The 24882-nt window shown below is 41.7% G+C and overlaps 1 protein-coding gene across 3 annotated transcripts in view; it reads right to left on the reverse strand.

Annotated features, from left to right (window-relative positions):
* Window positions 1-604: 604 nt before the first annotated feature.
* The window catches only part of Npr3 (natriuretic peptide receptor 3), a 64629-nt gene continuing 40351 nt past the window's right edge, over window positions 605-24882 (reverse strand). For 2 of the 3 annotated variants that reach the window (XM_042690579.1, XM_042690577.1), the window contains exons 4-8: window positions 19780-19915; window positions 12203-12297; window positions 9427-9562; window positions 6854-6941; window positions 605-5871 (exon numbers count right to left, since the gene is read on the reverse strand). In XM_042690579.1, the coding sequence (XP_042546513.1) occupies window positions 5760-5871; window positions 6854-6941; window positions 9427-9562; window positions 12203-12297; window positions 19780-19915 (567 nt within the window). In that variant the 3' untranslated portion in view covers window positions 605-5759. The remainder of the gene's footprint in view (window positions 5872-6853; window positions 6942-9426; window positions 9563-12202; window positions 12298-19779; window positions 19916-24882) is intronic. The other variant, XM_042690578.1, reaches the window with a different exon arrangement.

Genomic DNA, 24882 nt, shown 5'->3' on the forward strand with positions numbered 1-24882 from the left:
GGACTTAGAATCCCTTTGAAGAGATGGATAAGGAATGAAACATGAGACAATGAGGAAGTCAACTGTAATTACGGAGTGTCTCAAGCTGTGGAGTCTCAATGGGTCAAGCAGTTATTGTTTGTGAAGATTTCTTCTTTCACCAGCCAGTTCAAGGTTTGCCCTTCCCCTCATCCTAATATAACATTTTCTTGTGATGTAAATTTCCTCTTATAGGAAAGAAATTCCTAGGTCTTTTCATGGGTATTACTGCAAGTTAAAAAAAAAAAGTGTGTGTGTGTGCTGGGGCTTGAACTCAGGGCCTGGATGCTTTCACTAGAGATAGTGCTCTATTGCTTGAACCATAACTCCATTTCTGGGTAGTTTATTGGAGATAAGAGTCTCATGGACTGTCCTGTCCTGGCTAGCTTCCAACTGCTATCCTCAGTTCTCAGTCTCCTGAGTAGCTAAGATTACAGGTTTGAGTCACCAGTGCCAGGCTTTATTCCAACAATTTAATCCACCATATCCAGTAATCGATCTTTTTCCAATTCGACAAGAACAGAAAGTCCTCAGAGTACGTAGATGCCGACCGCGTCTATAAGTTGAAATATCAATAGGAAAAGTCTTCTGTGGGATGTATTTTAATGACAACACATTGTTATACTCAGAATATGTGGCATTCTTGATTAATAGCAACATTTACAAGAACTCATACACATTTATATCCAAACACCAAATGGAGTAGATACCTTAAATGACCAGTTTGCACCAGAAATAAAAATATATTATACAAAACAGGGGTTATATCCACAGTCATTAATTTTCATTTTCTACACAAAAACAATAAATTAAATCACATTATATGCAGATAGTTCTACTTACATTAGATTAATAAACGGTATGTAGATTGTACATATCTTTTACTCTTCTACCAGACTCGCGGTAGGTTTGTATTGTTTGATCGTCCTATATTTAAATTAACAATCAGTAACATGGTGCAGAAGACACGGGCTGCAGAAATGATCCTGCACATTGTCTATTTCAATTATGCACAGGGAACAAAACTGTGATTCTGGGATCCACCCCAAAGGCCTACAAATTCATGGTATCTCTGTGCTACCCAGTGGGTATTTTATTGCTGTCTTTTGAAATTTACCACACAGAACATTTTCATATTGTGGCACTAATTAATAAAGGAGACACTCCATTTCTAAGCCCAAATTGTGCCCTTTCTGGCTTTATCTGCCCTCCCCCCCCAATTCTATGCTATAACACCTTTGTTCTCCCAGCAAATAACAAAACGTCACTTGGTAGCTTCTGTTATGACTTGCACTTAGTAAATGGGTTCTTTATTTCTTGTGCATCGAAATAGAGGTCTTTAAACGTAGATCGAAGCAGTGCAACAGTTTCTCTCTTAATTCTACTTGTTCAGATCTCTCCACTAGGAACCATCCCGTACTTGACACATCAAAGGATGCTCATACCATATGGGTTTTACTGCTGAGGCTCAGCTCCCATTGAAACTCAGTTGCTTTAGAATTCCTTGCCTTTGGTATGAATAAAAAGTAGTGGTTAATAGGGAAATTTGAACCAACTCCAACCCAGCACCTTTTTAAAGTTATTTTAATTCTGGAGTCTTAACTGTGGACTAGGCCTGCAGGAGATACTTGTGGAATCTGCATGCTGATCACCAAAGCTGTGATCTTTGCAGTAGATGCAAATCACAGGGTTGACCTATCCCTAGGGCTTGTGTGGACAAGTAAGGACTCTGTTTTAAATGCACCTACTTTCCTACAACTGGTTCTACTATCTTGCATTTTTCTCCTCTGAGAAAATATGGAGGGCTACTCACAAGTGTCCACTTGCTTTGGCAAGATGCTGACACATTTTTTTGATGGATGATGGGTAAGGCTGGAGGATGAAAGGGCAGTAAAGACAGTCGTAGCCTGTAAAGCAACCTTCTTTCATCTCTTTTGGAGGATCATGCTTTAGACATGGTTGCTCAGAATGTCTAACGCTTCTTACCGGGGCTGGCTGTTGGACAAAAGGACTCAATTATTGGTGAGTCTTCGGTTTTAAAGACTAACAAAGAGACCTGGCCCCTGTGAACTTCATCAGCTCATTCTCTCTGTTTCCATGATGCTCCTAAGACACATTCTCTGTTTTTAGACAAGAAATTCAACTCCTTACCTTGTGAAGTCCCGAACCACAGGGTTTAACTAAACAAGAACCACAGGGTTTAACTAAACAAAACCCACAGTACCTAGATGCAGTCAAAGTTTGATTGGCATTTGCCTCTATAGTTGCATCCATCTGGGATCTGAATTTCTTGTGTCCCAAGAAACAAAGGTACTCATTCCTTCTAGTTATTAAGTTTCCTAATACTGGTAAGCGTGATGTTATATTTGGTCTCCTAAGAGACTGCCATACATCTATTTTGCTGGTAGGACCAAGAGAACTTGCTTCTGAACACATTGCTGTCTGTCTGTGAGGTTTACAATGGCTTTGGTTTTCATCACCCATTGTATATCTTAAATCCTCCATAAATCATCCCCCACCAAAAGAAAAGTGGTAAATGAAGGGCAAAGATTTAATGTTCTGAGAAGTCTAGGGAGATCTGACGGCATGTCAAGCAAGTCTTTGAATTTAAGAGAGAAGAAAGAAGGCATTTGTTTAATTCCATATGTTTGCCAATCCCTCTATTAAATATGGCTTCGGTAGTATAAGGAACTACCATAGGCTTGTGGAGTTATGTTGGAAAACACAAGTTGGTGGTTCTTTAGAGAAGTGTAATGTTTATGGGAGCTTCCTTGCAAAGCCTGTGGTTGTCCTGGAAGAGATAGGAACTCTCCACAGAAGTTTCTTAATTTCTGAGTTTCTTCCCCCTTCCAAAATCCAAGACATAAGAATGATTATTTTAAAAAAGATTATAAAAGCTGTACTTCTTTCCAATTTCAAAAGGCATATATTTTTTGACCTATATGTGTCATTGGATTTCAGGATTAAAAATTCATAGAATTATTTAAGAACTAAAGCCCTACTTATTTTTATTACAATATGTAGCTCCTTATTTTTTATTACATAATATATAGCTTCTGGAATATTATTAATTTAAATCCCCAAATACAATCTTAAGAGGTCTTAATTCATGGCTACATTGGGCCAAACACACTTTTAGGAAAAGTTTCCTAACGATAAATTCTTAAAACTTTAGAGTTTTGGTGACTCATATGAAGATCCTACTCTATTAGAAAGGCAAGCAAAAGACATGTAAATAGCCATCAATCTTAAGAACTCTATTTAAAATGGAAGAGTATTACATCCATATTACAGAAATTTCATGACTTGTCTTTTAAAAGACTAAATTCCTACTTATTCTTACAATCTTATCTAAAAATTGTTAAATTTTAGAAGTATTCTTCTACATGACATAGAAACAAAAGCTATTTGCTCTAACAGTGTTGGCATTATATACATTCTATATAGGTTAGAACGTTTAGGTCCAAAGACCAGAACCGGGTAGAATGTTAGTAGAGCACTTTCTGTCCCTCCTCTCAAACAAATAACACATTTTTTAAACTTGAAATACAAATGTATTTCACAAATACAAGATGGGAAAAAAGAATACCTCTAAAATATATAGAAACCAGCATTTAAAAAAATAAGAGAGAAATCAACTCTCTGATTAGGTTTAATATAACCTTCTCATTCTGTTTTTATTTTAGAGAGTCTCCAATCAGAAAACATTTGCTTTCCTCACTTTTATTTCCTGAGCTCTATTCCAGCACTAAAATTTCTAGAGTTCACCCTTCTTGCCTTCTTCATGCACCCTTTTATGAAGTCAGTACTGTACTTTTCCTTTGCATCTAGCATTAGTTCTGTTGCTTATCATTACTTCCTTTATTGTGACCAGCATCCCATTTTCTAAACAACAGAGAGGAAACTCACCTTACACAGAAATAATCCATTCACTTTGAGTAATGATTGCAGTCTCCTTCATGCAAGTAAGCATGGGACAATGTCTAGAATAGAATATGCTGTTCTAGAATATGCTGTGCTGCATTCCTGTGATTTCCTTCTACAATTACCTGTGTGAACTACAATCCCCATCATTCCCAGGGGACACTACAAACTCCCTAGTTTTCCTCTGTATTCCTGCCTTTTAAAGGTGCAAAGATGATTTTGAAAATTGCTTCAAGTGCTCAAAATGTTATTGAAGACAGATCCTAGTGGCATAATTACAAAATGGCATATGCATTGGACAGGTTTCCTGTCCTTCCCTCACTGCCTGCTTTTCCCACAGATGATAAGTAAAGGTGGCAACCTGAGTTTAAATCTCTGTGCACAGCACTTGGTGTAAAGTAAACATCCAGTAAATGCTTACCCAACCTTGCCGAAACCCATAGTTAACATGGGTGGTTGGTAGATGACTCATAAAGCTCAGTCGGGTCGAATGAAAGTGGACAGAGTAGGTATTTAACTGCACTTTTTGTCTTTTCTTTTTTGATACTGGTGATTAAACCCAGGACACTGTACTTGCTAGGCAATTACTTTGCCACTGAGCTATATCCCAGCCCCATAGTAATAGTTAGATTCCTTCCTTTAACCAAGATCATCACCATGATTTTCAGTTTCATCTATCACCTTTTAATTCTTTAACCTTTGTCCTTACTATTAAATTCTTACCATTGGGTTCTTCTTGAGGAAACGGGACTGCTTCCTCTGATAAACCTATGCCTTTTCAGTTATTTTCACTGTCTTGAAATTTATCATTTGGCCAGAATTAGGAAAGGATCTCCTAGCCTGAAGAGAATTCGCATTTAAAACAATGAAAAAATGGCTTAAACTCAACTTCAGAGTTTGTGATCTCAACACATTTCTTGATTGTAACTAAAGCAGCAATGAGTGAGTGGCTAGCTAAGGCTGAGGTGAAGAGGAAAACACAGAGAAGTGTCTGCCATTGTCACTGGTTTGTTGTACGTGTTACCCATGCTTTTAAAATATAAGTGAAATTTAATCTTTGAAATGAAAAAATAGACACATTTTAATACCAAAATATAAGGTTAAAATACTTAAAAATAAAATGTTAGCGTGAAATAGGGCCCTTTGATTTTTTTTTACATTAAAAAGAGAAATACCTTAAACTTTTCTTATATAAATCCTCCTGCCATTCCTAATATTTACATTGCAGAGTAGCTTTTGTGAGACTCTGAAAAAGACATGAGGATCCTTTCTTGAGACACAAAGTCAGATCTGAATGTCGCTGTCAACCAGAGCACTCATCAGCCACAAACCTGTCCAGAGGATGGTGTTCAATTTCCAACCTTGAATCTTTTCATTACCTTTTCCTCCGATTGGCTGCTAAGTTCTTTCCAAGAATATTCTACTTGTAAAAATGACTTTTATTCTAGCTACAAAACATTCAATTTCAGAAAACACATGTTCATATCCTTGTGTGCAATGTCCCCACAAGGCACCCAGATATGGAGACATCAGATTTTTTTAAAAATATAAATCTAATCATATGACCTTCCAAGTAGTAGGGACATGTAACAGAGCGTGATGTTCTGGCCTATGTTTGCTTGTGATGAGATGAAAGACCAGGAGGGATGGTGATTAATAATAGTTCCTGAGCTTCTAAAGAAATTTTGGAATACAATGGTAACTGCTTAACAGGAAGGATTCTTCAAGAATGCCCCTTCTGTTCCCCGGAGGTCTTTCATTCCATCTATCTCCTTGAGGAATCTCAAGCAGGAAACGAAAGGAGAAGAAGGCATCTTTTAGGCGACTGAAAAATGGGATCTGATGGAATCTTCCCGTAGCTCTCGATGTTTTCCAATGTTACTTTCTTCTTGTTGGTTTCTCCGCTCAATGGTTATTCTGTATTTCTTCCTGGGTAAAGGGAGAGTGAATGCAGTAATAAAACCTCACTTGACTGCAAAATACTATGGTTTCCCTTACAAAGAATGCCCTCAAGGGACACTTGGGTTTGGTTTGATAAATGAGAAGTGACAGAATATGAAACCCTGGTCAGAGATTAAAGTACAGTGCCCCAAGGCGTTATGTCCTTATTAAAGGAGGAAAATTGGCATGCCTTCCAAAATGCTACAGAACAAGTCTTTCCCTTCTTCCCTGGGTGCCTTGTGGGTTAAGTCTTGTCTATTCTGTCCCCAGAAGTTCTGCCTGACTCCCAGGCTATGCCTCAGATAAAGATCAGATTAACAGTACTGTGACCCAAAGTAACAGGAATACCATTGTTCTCACCAAGGGACATATATATCCAGAGTTACATTTCCATGCAGAAATAAAGAAACCTGGAGTTGATGATTTCCAAGAAAGCCACAACTGCAACCACTAAAGATGACAAAAGAATCGACCTCCCTGACAGCTTGGAACGATCAGATCATTAACACACGTACAGATTACAATTGTACAAACTTCAGGGTGTAGCTACAGTACAAATAAGCATCTATGCTGTCCAAATACAAATCTTTTAAGATGATAAACATAAGCACCTGGTTCTGAACTAGGGGTCTGAAGATGGGGAAATGCCTTTTACCCTTTGTCTGTATTCCCTCTTATGCATTGAATGGGTGGTTAGAATTCTTGTCAGAATCTGTGATCAAAGGACTGTAGTAGTTCTCTAGCCCACAGGGGATGGTGGCAAGGAGTACAAAAGAAACTCATGAGCCAAGTACCCACTCACTGTGTTAACCCACTGACCACCAAATCTGAGATCACACCAAAAGAATTGCTTAGATCTGCTGACCACCATGCTTCATTAATAAAAAGATGTGGTCAAGCAACTTGAAGCATTATGCAAAGACAAACGACAGAAGCAATAAAAGAGAGTGGATTTGTCAATGATTCATACCTGAAAAAGTAGAAGGCCATTAGCAAACCAGCCCCTAGTAATGCTCCCACAACAATCCCTGTCACTGCTGATTCTTCTAGGCCACCTGCTTGAAAAGGAAACAGAGCATCAGCGTTCACATAGAGAAATAAACAGAATTGCCTTGAGTTGCATTCACTGGGAAAGTGTCAATCTCCAAAGCAAATTTTCCTTTCTTTTTAAGAACTACTTTCTGGAAGATCCTGGATTATTCATGGATTTTTTTTACTTCTATTATTATTATTATTATTAATTATTGTTTGCCTAGTGCAACTTTTAAGAAACGCTTTGGAGAAGGTACTAGTTAAACTACCACTATAAGAAAGTGAGCAGGGGCTGGGAGGTGGCTCAGTGGTAGAGCGCTTGCCTTGCATGCATGAGGCCCTGGGTTCGATTGCTCAGCACCACATAAGCAAAAAGGAAAAAAAAGCCAGAAGTGGTGCTGTGGCTCAAGTGGTAGAGCGCTAGCTTTGAGCTGAAAAGCTGAGGGACAGCGCCCAGGACCAGAGTTCAGGCCCATGACGGGAACCCCCCCCCCCAAAAAAAGAAAGTGAGCAGGAAAGAAGGTGTGGCTCAAATGGTAGAGCATCAGCCTTGAGCAAGAAAGCCAAGTGAGAATGCAAGAAGCCCTCAGTTCAGGTCCCAATACACACACACACACACACACACACACACACACACACACACACACACACACTAAGATTAAAGTAAAAAAATGAGCAGAATGGAACTAGAAACATGTTCAAGATGGATTTGAAGAAGGTAGCTAAATGGACCAAGGCACTGGCCTAGAAATGATCATTTATACAGATGGATGGTAACACTTCAAAGTGCGAGAAGATTTGGTGGAAAATTCACTGGGTCAATGTTCTGTTTTTAGATGTTCTCTCACCGAAGCCGTAGCTAATGTCAAAATTTCCTTTATAGCTTTGTGTAAAACCTGAATGACAAGTTGAAGTGATTATGTTCAGTAGTGTCCCAGTTATGGTAAAAGGACAAATAGCTAGTTTGCATACTAATAATTTAGTACATGGTCTTCTATATATATTCTCTCATTTACTCCTTAATACAGAAGATTGAAGAATTGAATACATTTTTTTGTTTTATACATAAGGACAATGGAGCTTAAACAACTGAAAGAACTCCCCTAGGGTCACAAAATGGCAAGTGACAACAGTGGGATTCAAATCCAGGCCAAATAACTCAAAAATTTGTGTTCTTAATACACTCTAATACTTTTCATAATATAAATAGCTTATAATTTAAAATGTAACAAGCATGTAAAGACCATTTCTATATTTGCCTAAAATGACCAGCTAGCCAAGAGATAAATCCATACTTTGTCCTTCCTTACCCATTTATAAAATGCTCTCTCTAAGAAAATAATCTAACAATTTATAAGAATATACACTTGCGGGGGGTGGAGGGAGACGGAGAGCAGGGATGGGAAGGGGAAACAAAGGAGGAAGCAACAATGCTTGATAAGAAATGTACTCATTACCTTGGCTCATGTCATTGTAACCCTTCTTATGGTATTTTCACAATAAAAAAACTTATTAATAATAAAAAATAAGAACAATAAGAAAAAACTAAAAAAAGAACAAAAACAACAAAGAAGAATATATACTTGTTTTTCTACTTAGAAACAAAAGCTGTTCATAAATACATTTAAACTTATTTTCCAATTGGTGAAGTTTCAGGTGTTTAAGAGTATGGTAGCATATGCCTGTGATCCATTTGATAGGCTGAAGTAGCAATAGCTAGAAAGTTCAAGGGCAGCCTGTGCTGTATAGCAAGACCCTATCTCAAAACAAAAGAAGAGGAAAAGAAAGAGGAGCATGACAATGAGGAGGAGGAAAAAGAGTTAAAGGAGGAGTAGGAGAAGGAGGAAGAGGAGATAGAGGAGGAGGAGCAGAAAAAGGAGAAGGAAGAGGAGAACTTATCTACTCTAGACCCTAGCATAAACAAAGCCAAAGTGGGAGAGGGGCATTATCCATTTGGGAGGGGCATTATCCATTTGAGGATTTGGGAGATTACTATAAATTTAGAAAACCAGGAGTCTTGCTACATGAGATGAATAATGAATAATGTTTAGTAACTGATAGCTTCTTTTTCTCTTTTTAATTCTCTTTCTTTCTTTCTTTTTTTGTCAGTCACGGGAGCTTGAACTTGAGCACAGCACCACTTCTGGCTTTTTCTGTTTATGTGGTATTGAGGAATCAAACCCAGGGCCTCATGCATGCAAGGCAAGCACTCTACCACTGAGCCACCTTCCCAGCCCTCGTAGCTTCTTTTTCTCTAACAGTAGAAACCTCAAATAATGAAGAGATGACAGGAAAAAACATTCTAGAGAGAACCTTCTACCATTTAGGAAGAGAGTAATGGACAGTAATAAAGACCTGGAAGCTTCTGCTAAGGGGCAGTTTGTTCCCGTGTGTTTCACCACATCAGAAAAAAAATGGGAACTTGGAAGGTCTGACTCTTGGAGCACAGCTGGGCCCTAGACTCCCATGGCTCTGAGACTGACCCCCAGCAAGTTATGTCTCTGAACTTACATGATTTGCAGGGATTGCTGCTGGTATGCTCCACGACTCTGCTTTCGTCTATTCGCAGCTTCAAAGGGCCCCACGGGTATTTCACATTCGGCCGCATCTCAAAACGACCTTCTTTTCCAAAATAATCACCAATAACCTACAGGAAAGCCAAAAACCGACCTTACTAAAGGAATGCCAAAGTTAATCAGCTTCTAAAGGAGGCACAGAGCTCACAGCCTTGTACCACTGCCTCCTAAAATGCATGGCCAGATCTCTAAGCTGCCTCTGAGGGACTGGGGCTGCTATTCATCCTGTCAGCTCCCCCAGGCAATGGCAAGGGGGGGGGGGCGGGTGCCAGGCTTCCCTGTGCACTGTGACTGACTGCAGTATGGTGCTCCTGATAACTTAGTCCCGCAACATTCAAGATGACTAATGCTGCTGCCAGCATGGCGATGACTGACGGAGGATTTCCCCTTCCCCTACCCCCCACCCCAGAGGGAAAGCAGTCCTTTAGGCTCAGAAGGATATGGATGTGGAGAAGGGGTACAACCAGGGGCGTGGCCACACTGCAGGCCCAGCCCCACCAGTGAACCCTGGATATTCCTTAGTCACGACTTCTTAGTAGGAAGGAAAGATTTCTTATTTCCCTATGAAAATGATGTTGACATTTATGGCTTTTATTCGGGCTCATCAGCTAGGGCCTCCCACTCCACACCAGTCATCGCCAGAGAGCAACCACATGATCAGCTAACAGAAATGTCAACGTCGCCCTCAGAGCTGCACTCAGGAAGTCTGAGCCACTGAAGACCCAGGTTAAGCACCTGACAGTTACATGGCCTCTCCTTGCTCATTTAATATGACATAGAATTAAGGTACTAGAGCTGGGTGCTAGTGGCTCACGCCTGTCATCCTCATTACTCAGTAGGCTGGGATCTGAGGATTCCACTTTGAAGCTAGCCTGAGCAAAAAAGTCCATGATACTTTTTTAGGGGGTGGGGTGAGAGAGTCGGTCATGGGGCTTGAAATCAGCGCCTGGGGGCTGTCCCTGAGCTTTTTTATTCAAGGCTAACACATCTACCACTTTGAGCCAACAGCACTATTCCAGTTTTCTGATGGCTAATTGGAGATAAGAGTTTCAAAGGAACTTTTGTGCCCAGGCTAGCTTCAAACCATGTTTGTCAAGTCTCAGCCTCCTGAGTAGTTGGGATTACAGGTGTGAGCCATGGGCTCCTGGCTCCATGACACTCTTATCTCCAATTAACTATCCAGAAGCTGGAAGTGGAGCTGTGGTGCAGAGCAGATGGTAGCGTGCCAGCCTTGAGCAAAAATAAAAAAGCTCAGGGATGGTACACATACACATTCTCTCTCTCTCTCTCTCTCTCTCATGGATGCATGTGAGCACACACACACACACACACACACACACACACACACACACACACACACACACAATTAGGGCACCAGAGATTATATTTTAGGAACTTCCTGTTTGGCCCTCTTCTGGTAGAGAGGCTATTCCTTTTGGGGTTACAGTCTCTTCTGATGATTTCATCCTTTTTGCTCCTCCATTATCAGGTTGAATTGTGCTTTAATCGGTTCTCATGCCCCTAGAATATCATTATTCTTTCCTGGTGTAGTTCCAAACCTCAGTTTTTGGTTAAGATGACTGTTGGATCAGATACCTGGGCCTGGATCTGGGAGCTCCTCCCTACTCTGGGTCTTAGGATTTCTCTTTTGCCTAGGCACAAGTATCTGGCTCCTGGATAGCTATGATGTCTCTCATTTCTCTCTAGACCAAGGCCCAGCAGCTTCTCACAGGCTGTGTTGGATCATATTAAAAAGAATTCTAGGTCCTCACCCAAGTATGACAATTGCTACATATACTGAACACACACTAAGTATTTTTCACACCTATAACCTCAGGATGGGTTAAAGTGTACTAAAACTTTCTTCCTTCTCCAAATGGAGAAATTGGACTATGGATAAGACACAGAGCACTGAGAAGAGAAAAACAGTAAGTTTCATACCAAGGCAATGACTGGGTAGAAGACATCAAGAAACATATAAGTAGTGGTCTTATCTGTTGAAATCAATTTCAGCAGAAACCTAGCACATTTGCTTAATACATACACATTTAGAGTTTCTACAGAACCTTTCTAGGTTTCATTGTACCAGGTCAGGTGACACTAGCAAGACAGATATGACTGAGACAGAAAGCTCATGCCCTCAGTAAATAAGAGAGACTCTTCTTTACATCTATGGTATTATCTTTGTTATATGTATGATGATATCTTGTAACTACATCATGTTCACTTCATTTTTTGTTTTGTTGTTCAGAGACAGGGTCTTCAACGTAGCCCAGGCTGACCTCAGACTTGCGATCCTATTTTAGCTTCCCAAGGGATTACCAGTGTGAACCATATCCCTGGCCTATGCCCTGTTTTGAAAAAGTAACACATGTAGAGTCTGTAACCAACCAACAAAAAGAGATGTCCCAAGAATTTAAGGGGGAAATACAGTTTTGCTTTTCTTTTCATACAGTGCCCTGCTCTGTTGGGTGGAGGAATAATGCATGGCCACTTGTAAGATAGGATTTCTGCACTGAGCATCCATGTGGAGCTATTTCCTGATATCTTCCCAACATCCTCAAGGCAGCAGTGAGTTCTCCCTACTTGTAGACTCTCAGGATTTCAAACTGAGCTTTATCTGGTGACTACTTTGGGGACGGTCTTTGGACACTCGAACAAATGCATGCTGACTCGCAGAAGTGACTGGGGCAGAATTCTCATTGGCTTACCTCCTGGGTCCCTGCTTCCGTGTCAGTCATGGCAATCACAGAAAAGTCCCCATATCTGTCTCCATTGGCATCAATGGACACTTGCCCAGCAATACCTACAGGACAAGAGATAAAAAAAAACTCCAAGTTACTCCCTTAAGATGCCTCTGTCTGCCAAGCAAAACAAGGACATGAATTGATAAGACCTTTTTTTTTTTCAAATAAACTCATGCCTCAGGGAATAGCATCAGACCTTGAGCATTTCTGTTGGCATCTGGAAAGCCATTGTAACTTCATCTGTGTCTGCATTCCTAAATTCTTCACATTGCTCCATTTAAAAAATGAAAAGAAAGATGAATAAAAGACCTTCTTTGGGTAATATATTCTTTTTTTAAGATTAAGGAGAATTCTGAAAGTGCGATTCTTAGTCCTAAGATCTGAAATAATTTTTATGAAAAGTAGGCAGGGCAAAGTGGAGGTGCTTTCGTCACGGCTTCCTGTTGTCAGTGGGGTAATATTACACAAGAAAAATCAGTGCAATCAGTGCAGCCTCAGTATTCATTGAGTGCACTTCATATGACTGCTTTTTTGTCAGTTGTGGGGCTTGAACTCAGGGCCTGGGCTCTGTGCCTGAGCCTCTTTGTGATCAAGGCTAGTGCTCTACCACTTGAGTTACAGCATCACTTTTTTCACTTCTGGTTTTTGAGTGGTTAATTGGAGATGAGCCTCACAGGGACTCTTCTGCTGAGGTTGGCTTCAAACCACAATCCTTAGATCTCAGCCTCCTGAGTAGCTAGGATTATAGGTGTGAGCCACCAGTGCCCGACCATATGACTGCTTTTACACACAGGAGAGTACTTAAGCACTTCATGCATCATCAAGGCAATAGCTGAAGAAGACTGATGTGACTTGATCCCAAATGTGTGCATGTGCTGCCTACTCGTGTTATTGGAAGGTTACTGGGTGGTGAATTAGTGCTGGAGAATAAGATAAATTGGACACATTCTCTGCTTAGGAGAAGAGGAGCCCAAACTTGGGATTTTAGCTAGTTTACAGTGGATTCTGACAGCTTGAACTGAATCCCGGTTTGACATTTTCTACCTCTACAGTTTTGGGGAGTAAACTTAGTCCTCTAAGTCTCATCCTGAACAACAGTAAAACAGGGATCCTACTCCTCCACTGAGAAGCTGGAGAGATAATGACATGAGATAAAGCCAGTAAGTTAGTTGCTTTCCTCCTTTTCTATATTATTATTATTATTGCTACTACTACTACTACTACTGCTACCAGTATGATTATTATTACTAAAAGATATTGAGCAACCTTGATCCAAAATATTAGAACCAGAAATGATTTGGATTTCAGATTTTTTCAGAATTTGGAATATTTACATACGTATAATGAAGTATCAGAGGGGAGGGATCCAAGTCAAAACACAAAATTCATTTATGTATTCATATACCATGCATGTATACAAAGCTGGAAGATAATTTTAAACAATTCCTGGCAGGAAACAAGCTTTCATGGGAAAGAATTTTCCACTTATGTGATTACAGCATTCAAAAAGTCTCAGATTGGGACTGGGAAGGTGGCTCAGTGGGTAGAGTGCTTGCCTTGCATGCAGGAGGCCCTGGGTTTGATTCCTCAACACCACATAAGCAGAAAAGGCTGGAAATGGCGCTGTGGCTCAAGTGGTAGAGCGCTAGCCTTGAGCTGAAGAGCTGAGGGACAGCGCCCAGGCCCAGAGTTCAGACCCCACAAACAACAACAACAAAAATGTGTCAGATTTTGGAATATTTCATGTTTTGGATGTTTGGTGTTAGGGACTTGGGAATACTCAGCCTCTCTTTATTTTTGAGTAATCAAGGGGGAACTGAGTAAAAAAAGCCAAGATCTGTTAGGTACATTGGAGGAAATCTATGATTCAGATAAGCAGCAATCAAAAGTGTAAGCAGACTGGTTTAGTTGTATTTATAGCAGAACAGAGTCCAAAAAGAATCAGAGGAACTGTGAGGTTCTTGGAGAGAAGGCTCAGGTGCATGAAAGGAGCAGTAGGATATATGGTTGGAACAGAGTGGACAGACCATGGTAAGCCTTGAGATCCACTGGCTTTGGCCAGCAATGGAGGCTTAGAGCAACTAATCAACAAAAGAAACCATGTATCCACTGACTGATCTTAAATATGTTAGTGTTTTCAGTTTCATTCACTAAGTGGATGAATGCATACATCAGTCATTTTTTAATTAACTAAAGCTATTCAATTTCTTTGAGGGAGAGTTTGGAGTAAGATTTAATTGTGGCTTCTATTGATCTGATTCTCTCCAGAAGTCCTGAGTCTCTCAGTCTGAGGAGAAGCATCCCAAGGGAAAGTTCCATCCTCGAGTTTGGTTTGGAAAGGATAGGTATTTGGGTTTACTGTCCTTTGGGTTGTGGTTTGAAGGGCCACTGATTTTTCCAGACTTGGGTTTTCTATTTGGAAACAGAATGGGACTACCACTCACCTTCATTTTTTGTTTTCTTAATATAGTCTAGTCACAAAGGATATAAAACCCCATCACCATCTTGTCCATCCTTGATAGTCTGTGAAACTTCTATTTTTGATTCATACAAACATATATTTATTTATCCCCAAACATACTGATGACCCCAAACCACTTGTACTTCTATTCAGAGGGATTTGTGATGTTGTACCTTGCTGGGTGTTTTTCAGTGTATTTTATAAGACAAGACAATCCTAGTAATCCAAGGCCTCATTACACCTTGAAGTTATTGCCATTCTGCCAAGAAATAGGGTGAGAATATTCATTTTCCAATTAGCAAAGTGAAACTTCATCTGAGAGTATCTGGCAGAAGGTGAGATTGTCAGGTTGGGAGCAAAATTTTCCTGTCCCTAAGTAACGAGACCTTCCACATCCATTTTTTTTTTGACTGTAGTGGAAATCAAGGCTTGTGCCTTAGTCCTGTTTGCATCGTCCCTCTGACCTCTCATGCACAGGAAACTCAGCTTCTTCCGAGGCCATTTATTCTAAGTCTTGAGAGTTGATCACAGGGTTCATAGCAATAAAAATCCAAATTTGTCAAATAACATCCCGAGTATTTTTCCCTTGACAACTTAATGGCCACTTACAGTGACCACTTAAATTAAAAATTGTTTTTAATTTTAGGAAGCTTAGAGTTTTTCTTCAGGCACATACCTTCAAGCTCTTTTTGGGGCTACCCTTAAATGGATCATGGCTTAACAAATAAAATGGGCCCTCCAAAGCACTCAACCCCAAAACTTGGCTTCAATTGTCTTTACATTTGAACAAATAAGACTTTTAACTGTGGACTAAGCTATACAGCTGAGTGTTTCAGAACTCACTTCAAATCAACTGTGTAGACTTGGCCCCAGCATGGAAACATCAAGATGGCCAATGAGAATAGTCTGCGCCTTGACTCTAAGCAAAACTACATGCCAATCCTTGTGGGCACCTGCCCTTCCATTAACAACCTCCCACCATGTTGCCCTCCAGCACCTCCTCCCCCCAACTCTGGCTTCTGTCCTTCTGTCAGAAGACCAAGAACAAATGACCACACCATGTAATGAGTAATAGCTAAGAATGGGATGTGGCCGACCAAGGTTGTGTCCCCACATACCAGGTTCTCAGTGCATTGTGCACAACTTCTGGGAAGTTTTGACTTTGTCCTAATATGCCCCCTGAGCTACCCCATTTGGTTCTACTTCCTCAGCAGAAACAGTCAGACCTAAAGTAAATCAAGAGCATCCTAGAGGTTACTCATCCACATCCTACTCTGTCTAAAGTCAAAGGAGATGGCATTCTTGTTGGGAGGAAGACATGGCACCCATTGAAACCACCAAGGAAAAATGAAATCTACCAGCAGCTCCAACCCAGGTGACCCTACCTAGAGCTACGTTCCCCTTGATGTCCTGCCCTTTCTAGTAACAGAAAGCAACCTGAGGCAGCAAAGAGTATGATGAGATTTAAAAAAAAATGTACCCCAAATCAAAACTGGGTATACTTGTTCTTGTCATTGAAGATTTTCACCAGTGTGATTAAAATAAATACAAGACTACCACCCACCCACCCCCATCCCAGGAAGACTTCAATCAATGCAGAACTGAGAGGGTCACCAACTAGTTCAGCCTCCTTATAGAAAAGGAGAAAAAGAAACTGAGAGGGCTGAGGTTATGAGTTAGTGGCTGGAATAAGGTTCCTGATCTTTGATGCTACCATCTGCATTCTGCATTAATAGTTCTCAAATGGAGGTCATCAGTGCAGGGCAGTTTGTCTTCCTTAGGACAGCCGCTCGCCAGATGGTGTCCCTCAGAACGCCCCTAGTGGTTTTCTATCCATCTCATTCAAGTGGAGCCTAATTCTTCAGTAACCCTTCCAGGCCCACGGATCTGGTTCCCTCCCATTGCCTCTCTGGCATGGGCTCCCTTCATGCTACTCTTCCGACTCAGGCATCAGCCACACAGATGTCCCAGCTCTCAGGGGAGCACTCTCTTGCCACATGTGGCTCAGGTTCTCTGTGAGCTGCTCTCTTAGGGCTGGTCCCTAAATGTCTCCCTAGTTCTCCCCACCCCATTCAGATCTATACTCAACTACCACTCTCAGAGAGACTTTCCCTGCTCACTCTTACACCACTAGCCCCACTCCCTTCCACCACACTTTCTATCTCCCTCCTCTGCTCCATATAATAGCCCGATAGGCTGTAACTATGGTAAATATGTATTTGTGAGCTGTTCTCCCCCTTTGCATGCAAGTTATGCTGATCACAGGGAACTTCTGGAGCCTCAGCTACTTGATCCATGCCTGGCATAGGATAGGCACTTTATAAATATTTGCTGAACAATGCATTAATGTATAGAAAGTTGTTATCTGCAAGGAATTGAATTCTTCCCATATCAAGTCCCATGTACATTCTGAGTGTTGGTAGAGTGAGACGAAACAAGAATTCTGATATACATTTTTGGCAAAAACATAGACTAGCATACCTTTCTAGAAGATAACGGGCAATATCTGGTTTGCTTTAAAACATACTAATCTACTTTGGGGCCAGAAAATCTTACCACTAGGAATGTTCCTGTTGGAAATACTCACAAAACCTTTTCAGGATGTGCAAAATACTGTGACTGAATACTGTGTAAGAGCAAAAACTGTAAATTGAAGTATTTTGTAATCAAAGATTAAAGAATTTCCTATACAACCATAAGGTAGCATAATATTTAATTCATTTAAAAATGAGTTAGGTCTATGAGTATTCATACAGAAAAATCTTTTATACACCATACCAAAAAAACCCTAAAATGAAACATGATATTCATAGTATGACTCTTCTAAGTTTTAGAGACCATATAAAAATGCTTTTGTGCTGGGCACTGGTGGCTTACGCCTGAAATCCTAGCTACTCAGGAGGCTGAGATTTGAGGGTTGTGATTCAAAGCCAGCCTGGGCAGGAGCATTCATGAGACTCTTGTATCCTATTAACCATGAGAAAACTGGAAGTGGCACTGTGGCTCAAGTGGTAGAGCGCTAGCCTTGATCTGAAGAGCTCTGGGACAGTGCCCAGGCCCAGAGTTCAAGACCCAACTGACCAAAAAATGCATTTGTAGCCAGGTATGGTAGTGCATATCTATAATCCCAGCACCCAGGAGGCATAGATGAGAGGCTGGGGACTTCAACACCATTCTGGCTTACATAGTGACATCTTGTTCAAAAGGCCAAGGGCTGGGGATATAACTTAGTAATAGAGCTCACTTGCCTAGCATGTACAAGACCCAAAATACTAGCCTCAAGACCAAAAAAGGTGGGGGGAGGGGAGGGACTCTGCATATGTACTGGCAGAAAGCATAGGATATTTTTAGTTGAAATCACAGGGAAAATTGTTAATAGTGATTATATTAGGGAAAAGGAGACTAGGAAGGAAGGTACTCTTTCTCTTTTCATGTTATGTATTTTTAAACTATTTAAATTTTCTAGCCAAGAAATGGTCTCATTCTTGCTTGTGTGGGATGAGATGATAGGCCTTTTGTTGTTGTTCTAATACTTCTCTGTTCCTCAAACAACTATATTCACCATTTCAAATCAAATAAGGGTGCTGGGAAAAATGGCAAACTCCTGTAATCTCAGAACTCAGGAGACTGAAGCAGAAGGATTGTGAGTTCTAGGTCAGCAGTCTAAACCAGCAGTCCCACTCCTACATACTGATATCCTGTCTCAAAAAGAAAACATAGATAGATGATAGGGAGATAGAATGGATGAATAAAATTCAAATAAAAGCAAAGGGTCCAACTAGACCTGCTAACCTTCTTGAGCTACTAGGTTTAACCACTACTGCAGATGTCTTCTGAGTTTTACAAAAATCAATAGTCTGAGCAGAAGAATGTATATCTGAGACTAATATTTTTTTAAACCTGATGGCAGAACTTTTAAACATACTGATTATTATGTGATGAATGAGCCGTTTAAGTGTAATTTTTAACCACTAAAAAGGCTTATTTTAATGAAGAACAACAGATAATAAAGCATTAAAACCACATCATTATTCAAACCATTTAACAGGGTAAAATTCCAGATCCCAATATATTAAGTATAATGTTACTTTTTAATCATAAATATTCAATATAAATATAAAATATAAATAATTTTATTTTTAAATATAATTTTACTGTTATTATTCAAGTGATGTACAGAAGGGTTACCATTTCATAAGTCAGGTAATGAATATGTTTCTTTTTTGGACAATGTCACCCCTTCCTTTGCTTTCCTCGTCTCCTCCTGCCCACGAGTTACATAGGTCATTTATCACATAGTGTATACTGAATAGCATGATTGTCTTAGTTCACCCTTCTTCCCTCCCTTTCTTCATCTCCCTTCACCCCCCATTTGTCTCCCTTAAAAGAAAAAATTCCAAAGCAAAATGAAATACTCCCAATCACCACCATCAACAATAACAACAACAACAGAATACATGTTTCCATTTCCTGGAGTTTATTTCAATAAATAGTATTTTAATATTCAGAGGAGTTACCCCTTTGGATTCCTTCCCTAAGGGTATCTTCCTTTCAGTCTGTTTGTGTGTGAATGCTTACAATCTTGCATAGATTATCATGTCCAATTATATTTTATATCTGGCTTTGACATATGGAGAAAACATGTGCCATATATCTCTCTAAACTGTGCTCACCTCACTAAGCATGGTTTGTTCTAGGCTTGTCCATCTCCCTGAAAATGACATAATATTATCCTTTCTAATGGATGAATAAAATTCCATTGTGTGTGTGTGTGTGTGTGTGTGTGTGTGTGTCTGTGTGTCTGTGTGTGTGTGGTCCACTCATTTGTTGAGGGGTAATTGAGGTATTTCCATAATTTGGCTATTGTGAATAGTGTAGCAATGAACATGGATGTACAAGTATCTTTACCATATCCTGACTTGTAATGCTTTGGGTAGATGCCCAAGAGTTACCATCCATACTTTAAAACTGGGGGGGGGGGGAAGGGGAAGACATTAGAAGCATTCCCACTGGCAACAGAGAGCCACAGAAACAGCCTTTCAGTCGGCCCCAGTGGCCACTGTGTAGAAAAAATCCCTACCTTCAAATGTCCGGTTCCAAGTCTGCTGGATAATTTTCCCTCCATCTTTCTTGCTGTAACCAGCTCTGAGTACTTCATGTAAAGCCAGGACGTAGAGAAGGATAGCGTCATGGAACCCTTCAACGAACATGTTAACCTGCAAAGGAAACCCCAGTTGGGTGAGCCCAAGCACTACAAAACCCACCTTTCCTCACAATATACGTAAGTAAAATGATCAAAGTGAGACTGCAGGTCCATGAGAAAGGGCAGAGGCATACGGAAGGGTAACTATCAAGAGCCACGTTACAGTTTTCCTGATAGTGGCTGAATGAGGGAAGTCTTTGCCCAGTTTGGCAGCATAGACAGCACACAGGATGTCACAGAAGGCATCAGCCTTCAGTGCATCAGCCTATGCCCATAATTTTCTTAGCATAGGTGGCCTCCAGCCCCACACTGGCTCTCTAAACTGAACTGACAAAAGCCCAACATCCCCCTTTAGATTTCTACTATTAAGAGCATCCATGTTTTCTCCATGTTCTGAATACAGAATACACATAAGAATAATAAGAGCTGGACATACAGGTGCACATTCATAATCTTAGCTACCCAAGAATCTGAAGCAGGAGGATGACAGGTTTGAAGTCAACCTAGGCTTAATACAGAGACCTCATCTAAAGAGAGAGAGAGAGAGAGAGAGAGAGAGAGAGAGAGAGAGAGAGAGAGAGAGAGAGAGAGAGAGAGAGTGGGAGCTGGGAAGGTGGCTCAGTGCTTGCCTTGCATACATGAAGCCCTGGATTTGATTCCTCAGCACCACATAAACAGAAAAGGCCAGAAGTGGCACTGTGGCTCACATGGTAGAGTGCAAGCTTTGAGCTGAAGAGCTCAGGGACAGCTCCCAGACCCAGAGTTCAGGCCCACGACTGACAAAAAAAAAAAGTGTGGTTCCATTCATCATTCATTCATTCATACTCAATTAATATTGATTGCTTCCTGGCATACTATGCTAAAAATGCCAAGAATAATGCACCCTGTACTTTCTGTCTAGTTATGGGGTCAGAGTTTGTATGCTTTTCTCTACTAGTAAGAGCATCTCATTACTTAGTCCAGCCTCTGTTAAAGTCCACAGACATGAATGGAAACCAGGCTTGGCTGTTGCCACACCCAGTTGAGCTCTGGTACAAGTTAGGCAGTCTTACTCTCAGAAATTCACACTTTCATAAACAGAAACACGGCATTGAACTGGAAGAAGTCATTTGATCATGTTGAGCTGTTTCTCTTATCATGAAAGAAACATGGTATATTGCCCAGAGAGCAGTACCAAAAGGGTAGTTGTTAAGAATCATATGACATTTGGGAAATAGATTTTTTAGTCTCATAATGCCTAGTACATGTCAAGTATTCAGTGAAAATCAGTAATATCATGGTGACTACTTCGTGATCTTTGAGGTATTATTGGTGCTGTGTTAGAGTTATCTTCAGGATATAGTGAGGACACAAGAAAAGACAGTGGTTAGTATTATGGGTTGGGGTGAGCCCGGTGAGAAAAGCTTAACAGTGGTGCCAAACTTGAACCAAGCTCTGAAAATGAAGAGTGATTTCACAGGGTAAGGGAAATCCTGTGGGTAGATTGAGTTAGGCAAAGGCATATCCTGACAGGTTTGTGTATTGAAAAGGACAAGCATTCTGCTAGGCTTGAGCAGGAGGTCAATGTCATGCCAAAACACAGGGGGAAGAGGAAAGGAGATTCAGATCTCTAAGAACTGAGAGGGTACACTGAGTAACTTAAAATGCCTTTAGCAGCCATTTGGTCACATGGATTTACCTTATTCCTCTCTTTGATAATATGCATTTTTTGATATGTTCTAATACCACATTTAAACTTATTACAATACCCACTAGATATGCAATGAACAAATACAATCTTGAAACACTGAGAAAATTAAAGCAAGTTCTATTACAAGCTACAAAAAACAAAGCCAAGCCTTTTTATTTCAGGAAACACATCCATGGCAGAATGCCAAGATGGCAGAATGGGTTGGATACTTCAGAGAAAAATCCCTTTTAGGGCCTTCGCTGGAAGCACCACCTGCTTCATTTCTAGAAAGAACCCGGATGGAAGAGAGCTGCAACTGATCTTCTGCATCACTTGATTCAAAGGAACACACAAGCCCCATCCCACGTGACCTCATCCCACCCCTAAAGGTGGTGAGTTCTGTTTGCATTACAGAAGCAAATATCTCAGATTTGTTATAGCCAACTGCTGAAAAACAGACATGGGCCCTTTTTGCTGTTCTGTCTCTTCTTAGCTGTGTTCTGCCTCATTCTGCACCCCAGTTTCCCCATCTAGAAAATAACAATACCTCACTCTAGGGTACAACTTATACTTAATAGAAACTAAGTTTCCTCATGCATGCTCAGTGCCCAGGTAGACCTCGTACCTCCACTACACCGTGATCTGAATTCTGCCCAGTATCACAGGCACAAGCCCAAGCTAGCTGATCCCACTGACCTTTGGGGAGAAGTGGAGGCTGGGACAGATGCTGCTTCCTAAGTGAGCTCTAAGTTAGCTGGCTAGATCCACAGTCCATTTTGAGCCCTGACACATTACTTAATCTCACCCATCTTCAATTTCCCAGTCTGTTAAGTAGGAGTTTAGTACCAACTCATCTCATAGAGCTTTTCTGGGGATTAAATGACTCATACACATAAAACACCTAAAACAGTTCTTGGGACCATGAAAGCAACAGGCAGGTGTTGGCTCTTATTCTAAACTGTCAAACTCAAGTCTCATTATTTTCTTAGGGAAAGAGTAATGTAGAAATAACATCTACGAGTCAAAGATAATTTTCTGCGGATTTGGTTGTGCTAACCTCAGTTTTCTAAAGGGATACAAAATTTTTCACTTGGCCCATGAAGTCACTGTGGCTTGAAAATACAGCCACGAAGATGATGAATTTTAATAAGTAGACATGAGCTCGTGTAATTTCTCAGGCCACAATAAAAAGTTCCTCTGAAGATCACGCTTTTCTTTGATAACTGCATGGAAACCACCAGAAATCACAGAGGTGCAGTTGTAAACTATGGAGATCTAGTTACCTTTAATTTAGATGTAGTGTAATTCCCCCTAAGGAAGGAAGACACCAAGAGCATTACTTAGCCTTCCTCCACCAATTACTTAGTGATAGGCTCTGTAAACTCTTTGTCTCCTGCTTAAACTGGTATGCTGCTGGCTCCCCTACCCCTTCCCCCTCCTTTTCCTCTTCTTCTTTTCCCCCCTCCTTTTCTTGTTTGTTCCTCAAAATCTTGGGGGCTATCTCCCCCAAAACTGGTTATACATTCAGGCACCACTCCCTGTCTGGACTTTTCCTTCCTTCCTTCTCGATATGTCTTCTACCATCCTGGATAAGAAGAACCACTATGTGGCCAAGAACAATGATGACCAAGAGGGTTATATAAGAAAAGGGAGGAGGAGGAGGAGGAGGAGGAGGAGGAGGAGGAGGAGGAGGAGGAGGAGGAGGAGGAGGAGGAGGAGGAGGAGGAGGAGGAGGAGGAGGAGGAGGAGGAGGAGGAGGAGGAGGAGGAGGAGGAGGAGGAGGAGGAGGAGGAGGAGGAGGAGGAGGAGGAGGAGGAGGAGGAGGAGGAGGAGGAGGAGGAGGAGGAGGAGGAGGAGGAGGAGGAGGAGGAGGAGGAGGAGGAGGAGGAGGAGGAGGAGGAGGAGGAGGAGGAGGAGGAGGAGGAGGAGGAGGAGGAGGAGGAGGAGGAGGAGGAGGAGGAGGAGGAGGAGGAGGAGGAGGAGGAGGAGGAGAGGAGGAGGAGGAGGAGGAGGAGGAGGAGGAGGAGGAGGAGGAGGAGGAGGAGGAGGAGGAGGAGGAGGAGGAGGAGGAGGAGGAGGAGGAGGAGGAGGAGGAGGAGGAGGAGGAGGAGGAGGAGGAGGAGGAGGAGGAGGAGGAGGAGGAGGAGGAGGAGGAGGAGGAGGAGGAGGAGGAGGAGGAGGAGGAGGGAGGAGGAGGAGGAGGAGGAGGAGGAGGAGGAGGAGGAGGAGGAGGAGGAGGAGGAGGAGGAGGAGGAGGAGGAGGAGGAGGAGGAGGAGGAGGAGGAGGAGGAGGAGGAGGAGGAGGAGGAGGAGGAGGAGGAGGAGGAGGAGGAGGAGGAGGAGGAGGAGGAGGAGGAGGAGGAGGAGGAGGAGGAGGAGGAGGAGGAGGAGGAGGAGGAGGAGGAGGAGGAGGAGGAGGAGAGGAGGAGGAGGAGGAGGAGGAGGAGGAGGAGGAGGAGGAGGAGGAGGAGGAGGAGGAGGAGGAGGAGGAGGAGGAGGAGGAGGAGGAGGAGGAGGAGGAGGAGGAGGAGGAGGAGGAGGAGGAGGTGGAGGAGGAGGAGGAGGAGGAGGAGGAGGAGGAGGAGGAGGAGGAGGAGGAGGAGGAGGAGGAGGAGGGAGCAGGCTCTGAACATGGGCTCATGCCTGAAAACTCCTTTCCTCTTAAAGTGACTGGGTGTCTCCCTCTCCTTCCAAAATTAGCAGAAGAGCTGCTTATGGCACCCCAGCCCACTGCAGAGGAGAAGGAGGAGGTTTTTTCACACCTACCTCACAAGCCCTCCAGCCATAGGCAAAACCCAGAGGTCATCTTTCCTGGAGGAGAACAATCTCACCTCTACAGGTGTTTTTCAGTGGGAGGAAAGCCCGTTTGCACATTATAGACTCTGAAAATTGGAAGTGCAAATTAAGCACAAGGGGGAGGATGGGGAAGGAAAGAAGAAGAGTATTAAATTGTGTTCGAACGCAGGAACCAGGTCATTTGATCTGTACCCAGATTCTGGACAGAGAAAGACTTGAACCTCCAAGTCCTGACTGACCCATCTCACTGTTGTTACTGAGCACTCTAATGAGATTAAGAAAACAATCTAAGCATCTCGTCCTAGTTTCATTCCCTTGCTAGCTAGAAGTTCTTCCTTACCATATTTATGACTATATACTAATTGTAAATGTAAGGGGATTTCATTGTAGTATTTTCTTATGTACCTACCATGCCATAAGTCTTAACTAAATCCTAAACCCAGGCATTATTTTTCCAACTATACACTGAACAAGCCAGATGAGGAGAATGAAAAAGGTTATAATCTCCACTAGAA

Source organism: Dipodomys spectabilis, unplaced genomic scaffold (genome assembly GCF_019054845.1).
Source record: "Dipodomys spectabilis isolate Male_0828 unplaced genomic scaffold, ASM1905484v1 ptg000138l, whole genome shotgun sequence".
Classification (NCBI taxonomy): Eukaryota; Metazoa; Chordata; class Mammalia; order Rodentia; family Heteromyidae; genus Dipodomys; species Dipodomys spectabilis.